This window comes from Lepidochelys kempii, chromosome 1 (assembly GCF_965140285.1).
Source record: "Lepidochelys kempii isolate rLepKem1 chromosome 1, rLepKem1.hap1, whole genome shotgun sequence".
Classification (NCBI taxonomy): domain Eukaryota; kingdom Metazoa; phylum Chordata; order Testudines; family Cheloniidae; genus Lepidochelys; species Lepidochelys kempii.
Window position 1 is genome coordinate 143,813,667 of NC_136380.1, and position 15,135 is coordinate 143,828,801.

Sequence of the window (15,135 nt, forward strand, 5' to 3'; positions counted from 1 at the left end):
TTCACTGTACAACATACCCCACGTCAGTGTGTGGTTAAAGATAAACACCTTGTTACCATTTAGAATAGGAAAATGGACTAAAAAGAACCAATAACTGAGCCCAGCAGGAAGTCATATCCATACACTATATTTACAGACAATACAATTATTTTAAAACTCGATTCACTTTGAATACAGAAAAGAATTGTCGCAAATAAGTTTTCTAGTCAGACAACTGGATCTGAGATGCAGGCTGTCTTTGGACAAGTTGTCTTAAAAAGAAGAAACACACACTTAACCTGTTTGGCCACCATGTTAAACTAGTTTAAGGAGGTCAAATTTTAGATATAAATAAGTTGCTAGTTGGCATGCTGCATTGAGAGAAATAAGATTTTTATCTGCATTTGATGGTGTTACGGGCAGTAATAAAAGATAAAAAGCAAACACCCAGAGACCTGGCAATGAATGTGCTATACTCCTCCAAAATCTTCACAGGCACTGAAGGTATAAACCTTTGTACTCTTGTCTAGCTTTTGAAATATTATCTCCCAAATATTTAGACAAGCTAGTAATTTGCTTCAGAACAGCTTATACTTCATTAGCAAAATATTCTGCTTCCTCTTAACATAGAATGCTGCAGATATGTGGGGATCATCATTAGAAAGCTGCAAGAAGTGCAAACTTACCAGAGTAAAAATAAAAGACACTCCTTTCATCTGTGGTGCCAGTTACGAATACAGCTATCAAAACAAGATGAAGGAAAACCAACAACTGTCTGTAGGCAGCAGCTGCTTTTTCCTGGTTATAAAAATTCCTCCAGTACATGCTCTTTAATCTATACACAGCAAAAGGGCAACATGATGCAAACAAGTGTCAATTGTGATGAAGTACTGATATAATCTCTTATTTTGGGTCTTTGCATTGTTTTTAAGGCCGTAAGTTACTGAAGTTCTTACAAACTCATGAATGACTGAAGATTTTCAAGCTGCATATGGGCTCAGTCCTGCATTTGTTGCAAACCTAAATATCCCAGAGTTCACTATATTTGAGTTCACGGAATTCAATGGAGTTATGAATGTACAGTGACTGCAGAACTGGGCCTTACTTTCACATTTTGAAATTCTTTTTTGTGAGGTACAAAGCTGGGAAAATTTCTGTCAGAGAAAAGCACTTACAGCATAAACAAAAACTGCAAGCAACAAACTTAGGGCTTCAGACAGACAGAAACAAAATGTTTCCAAAGCACAGACTACCCATTTAAATTATAACATCCAAACCTTGTCTATATGCTTTTTGCTCCAGGGGTATGTAATTTCCTTAGTGTTAGGTACAGTCCTGTAGATTTAACATTACTGTTTTTTCAAAAAAATATTAGCTCTGATGGAGCTATGTTCAAGACCTTTGCCACATTCCAGTTTCTCTCCTTTTATTTGCTGGAGTTGTCACGGCAAATAAAAGGGAGTAATACAAAATCTCAGACTTTCAACTGAGAGCTTGCAGAAGACAGCAGTTTCTCCAGGCCTTCAGAAAAGTATTTTAGTAACTCCAGATTTGGCTTAAACCGAAAGATGACAAAATATAGTTCCTCTTTCTTTCATTAGTGTTAAATTCCAGCATGCCAAAATATTTCCTAACTTCCACTGAATTCAACATAAAAGTGCAAATATGTTTAACTCCCCGGTAATATTTAAATAAACACTGAAAAGTCAGATTGGCAAGTTGTCAGGAGAGGTTCTGAAGAAACTTGGAAGTGGGCTTACATTCTGCTTAGTGTGTCCCAAATATCTCTGGGCCTAGCGCAATACAGTAGAACCTCGGCGTTGCAAACACCTCAAGAATGGAGGTTGTTTGTAACTCTGAAATGTTGGTAACTCTGAACAAAACATTGTGGTTGTTCTTTCAAAAGTTTTCAACTGAATGTTGACTTAATATAGCTTTAAAACTTTACTATGTAGAAGAAAAATGCTGCTTTCCTCTCCGCTTTTTTTTAGTAGTTTACATTTAACACAGTACTGTACTTGCTTTTGTGTGTGTCTCTCTGCTGCTGCCAGATCGTGTACATCCAGTTCCAAATAAGGTGTGTGGCTGACTGGTCAGTTCGTAACTCTGAGGTTCTACTGTAGCCCCAAGCACATAAACAACTTTCCCCTTCTTATTGTGTACATAAGAAATTAACTACAGTATTCTATTTCAATACATACAGGTTATCAAGCATGATTAACGGTAATGGCTCTCTATCAGTACAGCCTCGTGGGAACCTTAACTGAGAATTTGCTGATTTTTTAGCATGTATTTTGTAACCTTTAAACACTGTAGTCAGTTTGGTTTATTGTCAAGGGAATAAATCTTGACAACAGTTGTGCACTGGGAAAGATTTTTCCCTGCAAGAAGCAGTGAGCATGAATCAAAATGACTAGTATGTGTGCTGTATTATGCAAGTTGAGAAGACTCAATACTGAGAAGGATTATTAAAAATGACTGAAAACTCTTCTATTGTGCAAAGAGGTTGATTTTGGTAGTTTAGTAGCAGATGCTTTTTCCAGACTGAAGCTGAACCAGAGGTAAGTGCAAAATGCAGGTAAGTGTAACAACAGATCTATATTTTATCTTGGATAGAAAGCAGAACAGCTTTAACACATCAGTGGAAGTTCTGCCAAAGCCACAAATATTAGAACAATCTGCCCAAGCTTGTCTGCTAGGTGCAGGTCAAAGACAGCTCAACACGTCTGCACAACACAGAGTTTTAGATTTTGTTCTAAGTAATACCAACAATATGCCACAGAAAGTAAAAGGAACATCTTTCAGCAATCTTGTGATAAACAGCTACAAGTTTGTTCTCCATAAGAATGGTGCCTGGAAAAAAAGTCTTTTAGATTTCCAATTACAGAAAGTAATGCCTGGAAACTATCCCTGATCATTAAGTTTAACCATTCAACTTGTTGAGCAACTGTGGAACAGATCAGGCTGCTACTGTACTCCCTGTGTACATGATGTTCCAGAGCTTCTGTTGCCAGTACACCTCATTCAGCAATACAAACATTGTAATTAAAAGGGATATGACTTTTCTTATAGCCAGAGGTGCAGGACCTATATCACAACCCCACACTGTACTCTGCTTAGCATATTTCCTAGTTCTTTGATGAGCTAACCTTTCTCCAGTGGAAAGCCTTAATTAAGAGATGAATGTACTCCTTTGTCCTTTTAGGTATTTGGCAATATTCAACATAGCGCACGAACATCAGGACAGTGTGACACCCAAGGAAGTGCAGAGTGGTAAACTACTCAATAGGGAATAATTCACATTTTAAAAGCTAAAAAAATTACATTTTTTCCAAAAAGAAAAAAGAAAAAAGTGTTCATGTTTGAATTGGGAAGTTTTAATTGTTCCCAAATTTAAGGTTCATAAATGTGTGAGAATCCTTTAAACAGAAGACCACGTTAACTTTATTTATGTCTTGTTAATCAATCTTAAACTTTTACTGCTACATCTTAGGTCAAATCAAGCAAGTCTTGGACTTTTAAAAAAGGTTTGTTTTTAAATAAAATCATTTATATGAAGCTAGATATTTACTTTTTTAAAATCTCTTCATGATGTAAACCCTCTCAAACTCAATCCAACGCCTAAAATGAGGAAGGGAAACACAGAAATGGGAGGTGAGCAAGAGGGCTGTTTCAGACATGAGGGTTGGAGCAGGAACAGATGGAAAGGAGGAAGTAAAATCCCAACTCCCTCTCCCAACACAATACACTGCAGAAGTGGTTACTTGCAACTCAAGTGCTTTGAAATGGACTCTGCATATTCACACTCATGGGATGTGCTGTTTGGTGCAGTCTGGATAGTGATATCTTCTTGTAGCAGTGCCTGTTAGAGTACTCATCTGCCTCTCCGACCTCTCTCCTCAGCGTTCAGAGGGGGAGAGCTGCTCCTTGCCACCTCCATTCCTTCCTCCTGCTTTCTCAGCGTAAGGATTTTACACAACTCCAAAGATGATGGGAAAGAGGATGGAGGGAGTGTGAATATGCAGAGTCCATCTCGAAGATGTCTGGTTACAAGTGAGTAACTTCCACTTCTTTGGGTGTCTTCTACATAGTCACACCCAGGGGATGGTTTGGCAATCAGTGCCTCATGACTTGATATGGGGCACTCACATGACAGACTAAGGACTGGAGTGCTAGCCTACTGAACTCAGCACATGATCTAGATGCCAGATCTAGGCAATAGTGTTTTGTAAAGATATGACTAGGCAAGGGTTCTTGCAAATTTTTTGGTGGCCTCAGAGTGCGGCCACCAACTCTTGCTGGTGGCCACACTGACACTTTTTCCTAAAATTATTTATTTTTCCTAAAGTCAATAAAGTAATATGCACATATATACAATCAAATCATTGTAATTTATTTTTTTAAGGTTTGAGGAGTTGTTCTTTTGCAGACTCAATAATGAAAATCATGCACAGTTATCTCTATTCTTTACTGGACCTAACAGAATAGAAACACAAATAAGGTGCTTTGCACGTTCTTGTCTTTTTTATTATTGTTTCTTTTGCTTTTTTGGGAAAAGGGTTGTTTGTACAACAATTCTGAAGTAAATTTAAAAAAAGCTTTGACATAACAGAAGTCCAAACAATAATGAAAAACATACCTGGGTGGCTTGGGTCTGGGGAGGGGAAGGAAGGGAAGAGGATGTACAGCTGCACTTGCAGCTGGCCTGGGGCTCCTCCCAGTAGGTGACAGGGAGCTCTGGGCTCCTCCAGGCACATGGTGGGGCATGTCTCAGGGCTTCAGCCAGACTGGGGGCTCCTCTGGTCACAGGGGGATGGGGGGGGGTGTGCTCAGGTTTCTTGCTTGTGGCTCCAGGTGCAAGGGGCTCCGGCTGCCGGGGGGTGAAGTCAGGGGCTAGCCTCCCCAAAGGGGGCTCCACCGGGTGCCCATACGCTCACTGCTCACCCCCTGCCCGCCTCTCGTGTCCCTCCTCACTCCCCCACCTGCTGCTCACCTCCTCACTCCCTTGCCACAGATATCTCCATGCCCGCTGCGAGAACTCCCACTTGCTGGTTCACCTCCTCACTCCCCCACTCATAGCCAGACCCTCCTACCCCCCTTGTCACCCTGCTGCTGGCTCGCTGCTCACCTCCTTACTCCTCCGCCATGGCCCCCCTGCCACTCACCTCTTGCCTCCTAACCCCGCCCCTCACCCACTGCTCGCCTCGCTGCTCGCTTCCTCACCACCTCACCTTGCTCCTTAAGTGTTGTGTGTCCCATCTGTGCAGGGGCAGCGAGTTATATGGGCCCGTGGTGCCCGGGCTCCAGCAATATTCAGGGCCCGGCTCCATCAATGTTTGGGACCAGGTCTCTCCCCCGGCCCCGCACACCTCCCCCGAATGTCCCCCGGAGCGTCCCTGCCTCAAGCTGGTGGCTGCCCCCAGCAGCTCTGCGCTGCACTCCTGCTCTGTTGGCTCCTGGCATCAACTGCTGCCACAGAGTCCTATGCCCCCCATCCACTAGTGCCAGGGCAGGCTGACCCCGACCCTGCCCTTCCACCTTGGACCCTTCCCTTTCCCGGTCAACACAGGGCCACCCCCCTGCCCGCAGTTACCTCTCCTGCCCCATGCTGGGCAAGAGGCAGCCCCACCTGCAGTGAGGGGCGGCAGCAGGGGAGGAGACGCACACATGATGGCAGCCCCCCACCACAGGGGAGGCAAGGGGGCTTCCTGGACCTGAGAGGGGCCCTAGGAGCACGTGCAGTGACAGTGGTGCGAGGTGAGTGTACTGCCAGTAGGGACGGGGGGGACCCAACCCCGGAGCTCGCTGCTGCCAGCTGGGGGGACTCCTCCTCTGTGGCCCCAGCCCTGCCCCACCCCAGAGCCTGCACCCCCCCACACCCCCAACCCTCTGCCATAGCCCTGAGCCCCTTTCACACCCTAACCCTCTGCCCCAGCCCTGAGTGCCCTCCTGCATCGTGAACCCCTCATCACCAGCCCCACCCCAGAGCCCTCACATTTTTACATTATTTTTTAAAATATATATCAGCTTACAAGGCAGGTGTGCAGATCTGTTCTGGGCACCATAAAAAGTATACAAACCTGCACACCCCTGCACCTGTGTCTCCAGAGAGGCAGCAGGAGCAACAGGGACGAAAGGGAGGGGCTGGTGCTTCCCCCCACAACACACACACTGCCCAGAAAACTGCTGTGGCCGCAGGGAAACCCCCTGGTGGCCACATTTGAGAAACAGTGGACTACAGCATCATGTGGCAGCCTTACATAGTAACATGTCTGAGGCATACTAAAAAAGTAGCTACATCTACAATGAGATGATTGTGGTCTTAGTGCAGTAGAACAGATGTAATCCAATAACCCTCTTCTGTATGCTGGCAACAAGAAGAAAGCCAAGGAAAGTGTGGGCTCCTTACTGAATGAGGGAGGCAACCTCGTGACAGAGGATGTGGAAAAAGCTAATGTACTCAATGGTTTTTTTTGCCTCTATCTTCACGAACAAAGTCAGCTCCCAGACTGCTGCGCCGGGCAGCATAGCATGGGGAGGAGGTGGCCAGCCCTCTGTGAAGGAAGAAGTGGTTCAGGACTATTTAGAAAAGCTGGACGTGCACAAGTCCATGAGGCCGGATGCGTTGCATCTGAGAGTGCTAAAGGAATTGGCGGATGTGATTGCAGAGCCATTGGCCATTATCTTTGAAAACTCATGGCGATCTGGGGAAGTCCTGGAAGACTGGAAAAAGGCTAATGTAGTGCCAATCTTTAAAAAAGGGAAGAAGGAGGATCCCGGTCAGCCTCACCTCAGTCCCTGGAAAAATCATGGAGGATGTCCTCAAGGAATTAATTCTGAAGCACTTAGAGGAGAGGAAAGTGATCAGGAACAGTCAGCATGGATTCACCAAGGGCAAGTCATGCCTGACTAACCTAATTGCCTTCTATGATGAGATAACTAGTTCTGTGGATGAAGGGAAAGCAGTGGACGTCTTATTCCTCGACTTTAACAAAGCTTTTGACATGGTCTCCCACAGCATTCTTGTCAGCAAGTTAAAGAAGTATGGGCTGGATGGATGCACAACAAGGTGGGTAGAAAGTTGGCTAGATTGTCGGGCTCAACGGGTAGTGATCAATGGATCCATGTCTAGTTGGCAGCCGGTATCTAGCGGAGTGCCCCAAGGGTCGGTCCTGGAGCCGGTTTTGTTCAATATCTTCATTAATGATCTGGAGGATTGTGTGGATTGCACCTCAGCAAGTTTGCAGATGACACTAAACTGGGAGGAGTGGTAGATATGCTGGAGGGCAGGGATAGGATACAGAGGGACCTAGACAAATTGGAGGATTGGGCCAAAAGAAATCTGATGAGGTTCAACAAGGACAAGTGCAGAGTCCTGCACTTAGGACAGAAGAATCCAATGCACCGCTACAGACTAGGGGCCGAATGGCTAGGCAGCAGTTCTGCAGAGAAGGACCTAGGGGTGACAGTGGACGAGAAGCTGGATATGAGTCAACAGTGTGCCCTTGTTGCCAAGAAGGCCAATGGCATTTTGGGGTGTATAAGTAGGGGCATTACCAGCAGACTGAGGGACGTGATCGTTCCCCTCTATTCGACATTGGTGAGGCCTCATCTGGAGTACTGTGTCCAGTTTTGGGCTCCACACTACAAGAAAGATGTGGAGAAATTGGAGAGAGAGTCTAGCGGAGGGCAACAAAAATGATTAGGGGACTGGAACACATGACTTATGAGGAGAGGCTGAGGGAACTGGGATTGTTTAGTCTGCAGAAGAGAAGAATGAGGGGGGATTTGATAGCTGCTTTCAACTACCTGAAAGGTGGATCCAAAGAGGATGGAGCTAGACTATTCTCAGTGATAGCAGATGACAGGACAAGCAGTAATGGTCTCAAGTTGCAGTGGGAGAGATTTAGGTTGGATATTAGGAAAAACTTTTTCACTAGGAGGGTGGTGAAACACTGGAATGCATTACCTAGGGAGGTAGTGGAATCCCCTTCCTTAGAAGTTTTTAAGGTCAGGCTTGACAAAGCCCTGGCTGGGATAATTTAAGTTGGGATTGGTCCTGCTCTGAGCAGGGGGTTGGACTAGATGACCTCCAGAGGTCCCTTCCAACTCTGATATTCTATGATTCCATGTGTATCCACCTAGATAATATCCCTCTTCTAACCCACCTAGATAAAGACTGAGGAAATAGGAAGATTTTAGGGCTGTCAACATAGGATATATTAGGGACTTCTGAAATACTCTAGCTCCTATTAAGAAAGTAAACTAAAGCTCTCAGTGCTTAAGGTATGTAATTTAGATTCCCTTTATGGGCATGAGGTCTAGGAGAGAAAACCAGCAAGTTAATGGCTTGATTAATAGAACATTCAGAAACTACTCTGGGAAGAAATCTGCGGTGAGGCCTAAGAACAACTTGACCTCTATAAAGGACAGAGGATGAAGGGGTCTGCCATGAGGGCAGGTGACTTGCTCTTGTCTGGCTAAAAAATGGCTACCGTAAAAGTGGCCTTAACAGATCAATGAAACAAAACTATCTGCCATGGACTTAAGAGGAGGCTTCATGAGTTGTATTAAGATTAAACTGTGTTCCCATGGAGAACTGAGGTCTTATTGGTGGATTGAAGGGAGGACCCGCAAGCTACAACAGCACCAGATTCAAGTCCCATGGAGGGACAGGGTCCCTGATGTGCAGGTAGAGGCACTCTAGGCCCTTAAGGAATCTGGCTGTGATATCCTGAGCAAAAACTGACCTGCCCTCAAACGGCGGGTGGAAGGCCGAGATGGCCGCCAGATGGACCTTGATTGATGAGAGGGACAAGCCCAGGAGCTTGAGATATAAGATACAGTCTAGAATAAGCTACAGAGAAGCCCACTTGAAACGAACACCTCTGTCTGCAATCCAGCAGGTGAACTGTTTCCAATTACCAGGTAGATCGCTCTGGTGGAGGGCTTTCTACTTCCCAACAGAATGTGCTGAACCTCAGCTGAGCACTGCTGCTCCTGTGTGTTTAGCCATGCAGCAGCCAGGCCATCAGATGTAATGCCGCCACGTTGGGGTGCAGAAGACTGCTGTGGTTCTGGGACAACAGGTCCGAACTGAGCAGTAGCTGGAACGGGTTCGCCACTGAGAGGTCCAGCAGAGTGCTGAACCAGTGTTGGCATGGCCACGCTGGCGCTGTGAGGATGACCCTCGCCCTCTCCTGTTTGATTTTCATGAGAACCCTGGGTTGCAACGGCACCGGAGGGAAGGTGTACATCAGAGCCCCCGACCACAGGAGCCGGAAGACATCCGACAGGGATCCTCTGTCCATGCCCCCAATTGAGCAGAAGATGTGGCACTTCTGCCTGGACGTGAACAAGTCCACCTGGGGAGTTCCCAGCCTGCGGAAGATGGAACAGACCACCACCGGATGAAGGGACCACATGTGACAAGATGAGAATGTCCTGCTGAGGCGATCTGCCAAAGTGTTCTTGGACCCTGGAGGGGGAGAGGTCATGAGATGGATGTTGTGCTGTAGACGGAAGTCCCAGAGCCAGAGGGCTTCCTGGCAAAGGGCAGATTACCTGGCTCCGCCCTGCCTGTTGATATACAAGACCATAGCCATGTTGTCTGTCAAGACCTGAACCACCCTGTTTTGTATATGAGATGGAAAGGCTTGGCAGGCCAGTCAAACCACCCTGAGTTCCCTGACATTGATATGCAGGGAACGATCATGACTGGACCAATGATCTTGATTGCTAAGAGCACCCAGGTGGGCTCCGCAGCCCAGGTCCGAGGCGTTGGAGACAAGGGTCACTGACGAGGTTGGGGCCATAAAGGGAACTCCTTCCAACACTGACGTGGGGTCCTGCCACCAGATGAGGGACCACAGTTTGCTGTCCAGGATCCTGATCACCCAGTCCATGCTGTGCCGGTTCAGGATATGGACCAACGCCAGCTACATAAGCATATACTGCCACGTGGCCCAACAGCCTCAGGCATGTGTAGGTGGTGGTGAGAGGGTGGGCCCGGAGGCCTGCCATGAGGTCTGTCACGTCCTGGGACCGAGTCTCAGGGAGGAAGGCCCTGGTCCGAGTGGAGTCAAGAACTACTCTAATGAATTCTGTGCATTGTACTGGTGTTAAGGTTGACTTTTTCTCGTGTATCATCAACCCCAGGTCATGACAGATGGAACATACCAGGTCAAGATGTCTCTGCACCTGATCCAGAGACCGGCTCCTTATCAACCAGTCGTTGAAGTACGGGTATATGTGGACACGCAACCCCAACATCTCAGGTAAGCAGCTACTGGCGCTATGAATCTTGTGAATGCTCTTGGGGCCGATGCGAGACCAAAGGCCAACTCTGTGAGCTGGAAATGGCACCTGCCTAATATGAAGTGGAGGAAGCACCAGTGCCCTGGGAAGATGGAAATATGGAAGTAAATCAAGGGCGGTGTACCAGACTCTTGGATCCAGGGAGGGGGATGATGGAGGCCAGGGAGACCATGCACAACTTCAACTTCTGGAGTGACTTGTTGAGGCAACGCAGGTCGAGGATGGGTCTGAGGGCTGAGAGTACTGGACCAGCATTACTGGCACCCCCCACAGGTTCCAGTATGATCACTGCGGGGCAGCACGGCCCCTCTTGCATCGGCACTGTGGCTGGAGCCTCCTCGGTCTCCTGCGTCGGAGCCAAGTCACCCTGTCTCGGTGACGTGCTAAAATCGTGGTCTGACCCTGACCACTGTTCCTCCAATGGACCGTTGAGGCCTGAGTCTGCCTACTGACCCTGGTATGCAATTGATATGGGGGGAGGGGGGGAAGAGTAGCGCCGCCTGCTGGAGGAACGGTACTGGGGCCAAGGCGAACGACGCCGAGATCCTGAACAAGCCCTCCAGGATGGAGACTGACGACAAGCATACCTTCTGGGAGAGGGTGTTCAGCGTCTAGGCAACCTATGGCCAGATGGTGATCGGTACCAGTGGTATGGGGAGTGACCCCATGAGTCCAGAGTCCCTTGCCTAGTAGGAGGGGATCTCGATGGACATCTAGGCCTTCCGGCCGGCAAGCTGCAGTGCCAGGTCTTGAGGCTACAGCGACGGGACTTGTGCCTGCGATCCAGCGACCTGTGGTGCTACGCCAGTCTATGCTGCAGCCACCCCAGTGGCTCTCCCGTTTGGTGCCACAAGCAGAGCCATGTTGGTCACCTGGCGTGGCACCTGTGGAGCCGGTCAGCCTTGCTCCTTAGCTGCTGGGACTGCTTAGGGCACTGAAGGCCTCATAACTGGCTCGGAACCCCTGCCGCTGCCTGGGGCGGATGGCAGGTCCCTGGAAGGGCAGGTGGGTCTGACTTCTGCAGTACCCCCATGACTCCGCATAGCGGGCGCATGACTTGACAGGAGGTCCTTTGCCTGAGGCCCCTCTCTCCTTTGGTGCTTCTTTTCTTCAGCCTCTTCTTCAGCGCAGGCAAAACGGAACAGTGCTGTGTCGAAGCCATCGCCGGAGGTGTCTGCCGAGGCCAAAGTGCTGGCCGTGGGTGCTGCGGTGGAGGGTTCCAACGCTGGACGGAGAACCGCCTCCATCAATAACACTCTCAAGCAGATATCCTGCTCTGTTTGGGTCTGTGGGCGAAAGTTCTTACAGATGTTTTTCCTATGGCCTTCACCCAGACACTTAAGGCGTCGGCCTGCTGCATGACACACATCTTGAAGCTGGGGGAATAGGCCATGCCCCGCTCAGGGGAAAGTCCCCACTGGGACTTTCTTGACTAACTAACACTATCAAGTAACTATCTATAAAACTATGTACAACAACCACTAAACCAGCCAATGGATATCCGCTGCTGCTCTTGCGAAGCAAGACAAGGTGGTGCAGTCAACTGTCACAGGCAGTAAGAAGGAACTGAAGAGGACGCAGGGCCGGCAGCGCCTGATATATCGCCACATGGGAGCGCCACTCCAGTGGGCGCCACAGCTGGCCCTACGGATACTGCTAAGGCAGAAATCTCTGACAACTGTGCATGTGGGTACGCACACACCTAAAATGGAATTGACATGAGCAAGCGCTCGAAGAAGAATAAAATGCGTAGAGATGCAGTGTATCCCATCAGTGAACAAAAAGAAGCACCAAATTTAGTATAAATACTATATTTATTTGCAAACATGTTTTAATAGTTACCAACCAATGAGAATCAACTTTTCTTTTGGAAAGTAAACAATACAAACGCAAAACATAATTAAAATTGATTATTTAAATCAAGTTTCTTGCTTAAATCAGTAATTTAAATCAAGTCATCCAGTTTATGTCCAATTTAAACTGCAAGCTCATTGGGAGAACAAATGTATCTGCCTTCATTGTAAGAAGGCCAAGCCTGCTGACAACCCTTAAATAAAAAATGGTTTACTGACTAATTTGAAGTTATGAAGAAATAAGTGACAGGAAGTAAGAGGGTTTTCCCACACCTAAAAGTGTAATCACTGACCTTTGCAATAGCAACAGCTTGTTGAGGATAATATAGCGAAGCACCAATCCCCATGAAGCCCACTGGATACACCAACCTCTTTATTTTTGAACCTGTTCCATGGAAGAAAATATTTTCTGTTAGAGTACACGTTCTCCAGAAACTTGGATAGTGTTACTGTACTTTTTATATATAATCATTCATTCGGTACATTAGAATTTACCACATCAGTAACTGTTTAGTTTAAACTACTTGCCTAAGATGTACTAGTACTGATATACTAATTTTTCACTCTTTTGAGAAGTAATTTTTAAACAGAATCTTTCAGTGAAAACTACCTCATAACTAAATCTGACGTGGGGATTCAAAAAAATCCAGTGGAATAAAAAATTTAAAGTGAAGGTTTTGGTTAAGAAATATTGCTATGAGAATTATATAAACTTCTGTTCATGAAATGAATGTAAATGCTTCTAATATGCTAAGATATCATATCAAGCAGGAGGCATGTTCCATAACAGAGATCAGCCTTTGCCAGCTACCATAAAATAGTTCTACCACATGTACATTTGTGATATAGGTTTTCTTCCTGTTGGACTCATTATTAAGGCTGCATGTCTGTCACGGAGGTCCCTGATTCCGTGACTTCTGCAGTGCCTGGTGCTGGCTCAGGGACTGCCTGAGCCGGGCAACCCCTGGGCCAGCAGCAGTTTGGGTGTGTGGGAGGGGCTGGGCAGGCGGTTGGGGTGGCGCTTACATGGGGGACTCCCCTGCTCACACCGGCATGTCCCTGCAACTCCTAGGCGGATGGGCCAGGGGGCTCCGTGCACTCCCCACACCATGTGGTTCCCGGCCAATAGGAGCTGCGTAGCTGGTGCCTGTGACAGGAGCAGCAATCAGAGCCCCCTAGCCCGCCCATCCCTTAGGAGCTGGAGGGACACGTCGGTTGGAGCCCAGTAGGGAGCCTGCCAGCCCCCCTCACACACACACACCCCCACCAGCAGGGGTCTCGGCTGTGTGCCATTGCCTGCCCCCCACCCCCAGCAGGGGTCCCAGTCCCCCCGCCCACCCTCTCCAGCACCCCGGCCAAGTTTTAGTTAGGAGTATATAGTAAAAGTCATGGACAGGTCACGGGCCACGAATTTTTGTTTACTGCCAGTGACCTGTCCATGACTTTTACTAAAAATACCCGTGACTAAAACATAGCCTTACTCATTATATACTTCAGAGTTAAAACTCATTGTAAACTAGCTTTTTGACATTTCAAGCTCAGATGTGAAAATAAAGTGCTTTGATTTTTGTATTGTGAATAAGCGACTTGCATTTCAAATCAGGCCCACCCCGAAATCATAAGATGGGGTTAAAAAGATAAAATTGTGGGTTCTTTTTATTTATCTTCCAGTTCTTAAGCCTTTAGGGTACCCAAAGGCCATGCATTTCTTTTTTTTTTTTTAAACGAAAATAGATTCTCAAGTAATCACGACTTCTGAAGTTGGAACTTTAAGAAAAACATCTACAGTCATGATTTGGCAATGTTCTCATTTAAATAACATCACGAGTGCTAAGCAATATGTTTGTTCACTGCCAGAGAATAATCAAAACAAATTTAATTGGATAAGTGTTAATACATTTGTCTGCTATAGTCACACATCACTTCCAGTTTCTAAATGGCCAGTTACTCACTTCCAGTTTGTTCAAAGAACATGTGAGTTTGTTCAAAATGACTGCTCGTCTCTGATTGTGTTAATAAAAAACACTATTTGGCTGTACAAACCATTATCAACAATATTTCCTATCAAGTTACAGCATTCATCCATATCAACATAACGATTCACCACAGAGACAGTTAAACAGTGTCACATATTAAGAACTTCTACAAAAATGAGCAAACATAGAACCTCAGAGTTCTGAACACCAGAGTTACAAACTGATTGGTCAACCACACCCCTAATTTGGACTGGAAGTACATAAGCAGGCTGCAGCAGAGACCAAAACAAAGAAGAAAAAAGAAGCAAATACAGTACAGTACTGTGTTAAATGTAAACTATGAAAAAAATTAAGTTTAAAAAAAAAGATTTGACAAGGCAAGGAAACTCTCTGTGCTTGTTTCATTTGTACTAAGATGGTTAAAAGCAGCATTCTTCTTCTGCACAGTAAAGTTTCAAAGCTATACTAAGTCAATGTTTAGTTGTAAACTTTTGAAAGAACCGTAACGTTTTGTTCTGAGCTATAAACATTTCAGAGTTATGAAAAACCTCCATTTTTGAGGTGTTCATGAGTCTGAGGTTCTACTGTATTTCAAATTCCCTTTCCTAACAAAGCACAAATATACTGTTTTTTTAAACAATGTAATTAAATGTTATATTTCTACACTATAAAATATGAATAAATATGTTACATTACACTGTAACTTACTTCTAGGTCAGCTCTGCGTAGAGATGCGACCACAATAAAATTCAAGAACCTTGCTTTGTCAGTTAACTTGCCAATTAAAGGGACACAGTCAACAAATTTCAAAACAAAAGGTTTGGGGTTTTTTTGCCTACTGTTGTTAAAATTAACTCCTTGTGTGTGATAAAGATGAAAGGAAAAAAACCTCTCTTTTTTTCAGTTGGCTTACTTTACAGACCGACAGTCAGCTTCATTGTTTGTTGATAGCTACAGGGTCTGGAGAAGGGTGTTCACTATGTGTAATAGCATTATCAGAGCTGAAACTG

The 15,135-nt window shown here is 46.1% G+C and overlaps 1 protein-coding gene across 3 annotated transcripts in view; it reads right to left on the bottom strand.

The window, feature by feature from the left end:
- APOO (apolipoprotein O) overlaps positions 1 to 15,135 on the bottom strand; it is a 71,850-nt gene that overhangs the window by 23,811 nt on the left and 32,904 nt on the right. For all 3 annotated transcript variants that reach the window (XM_073357623.2, XM_073357604.2, XM_073357613.2), the window contains one exon: positions 12,443 to 12,534. In XM_073357623.2, the coding sequence (XP_073213724.1) occupies positions 12,443 to 12,534 (92 nt within the window). The remainder of the gene's footprint in view (positions 1 to 12,442; positions 12,535 to 15,135) is intronic.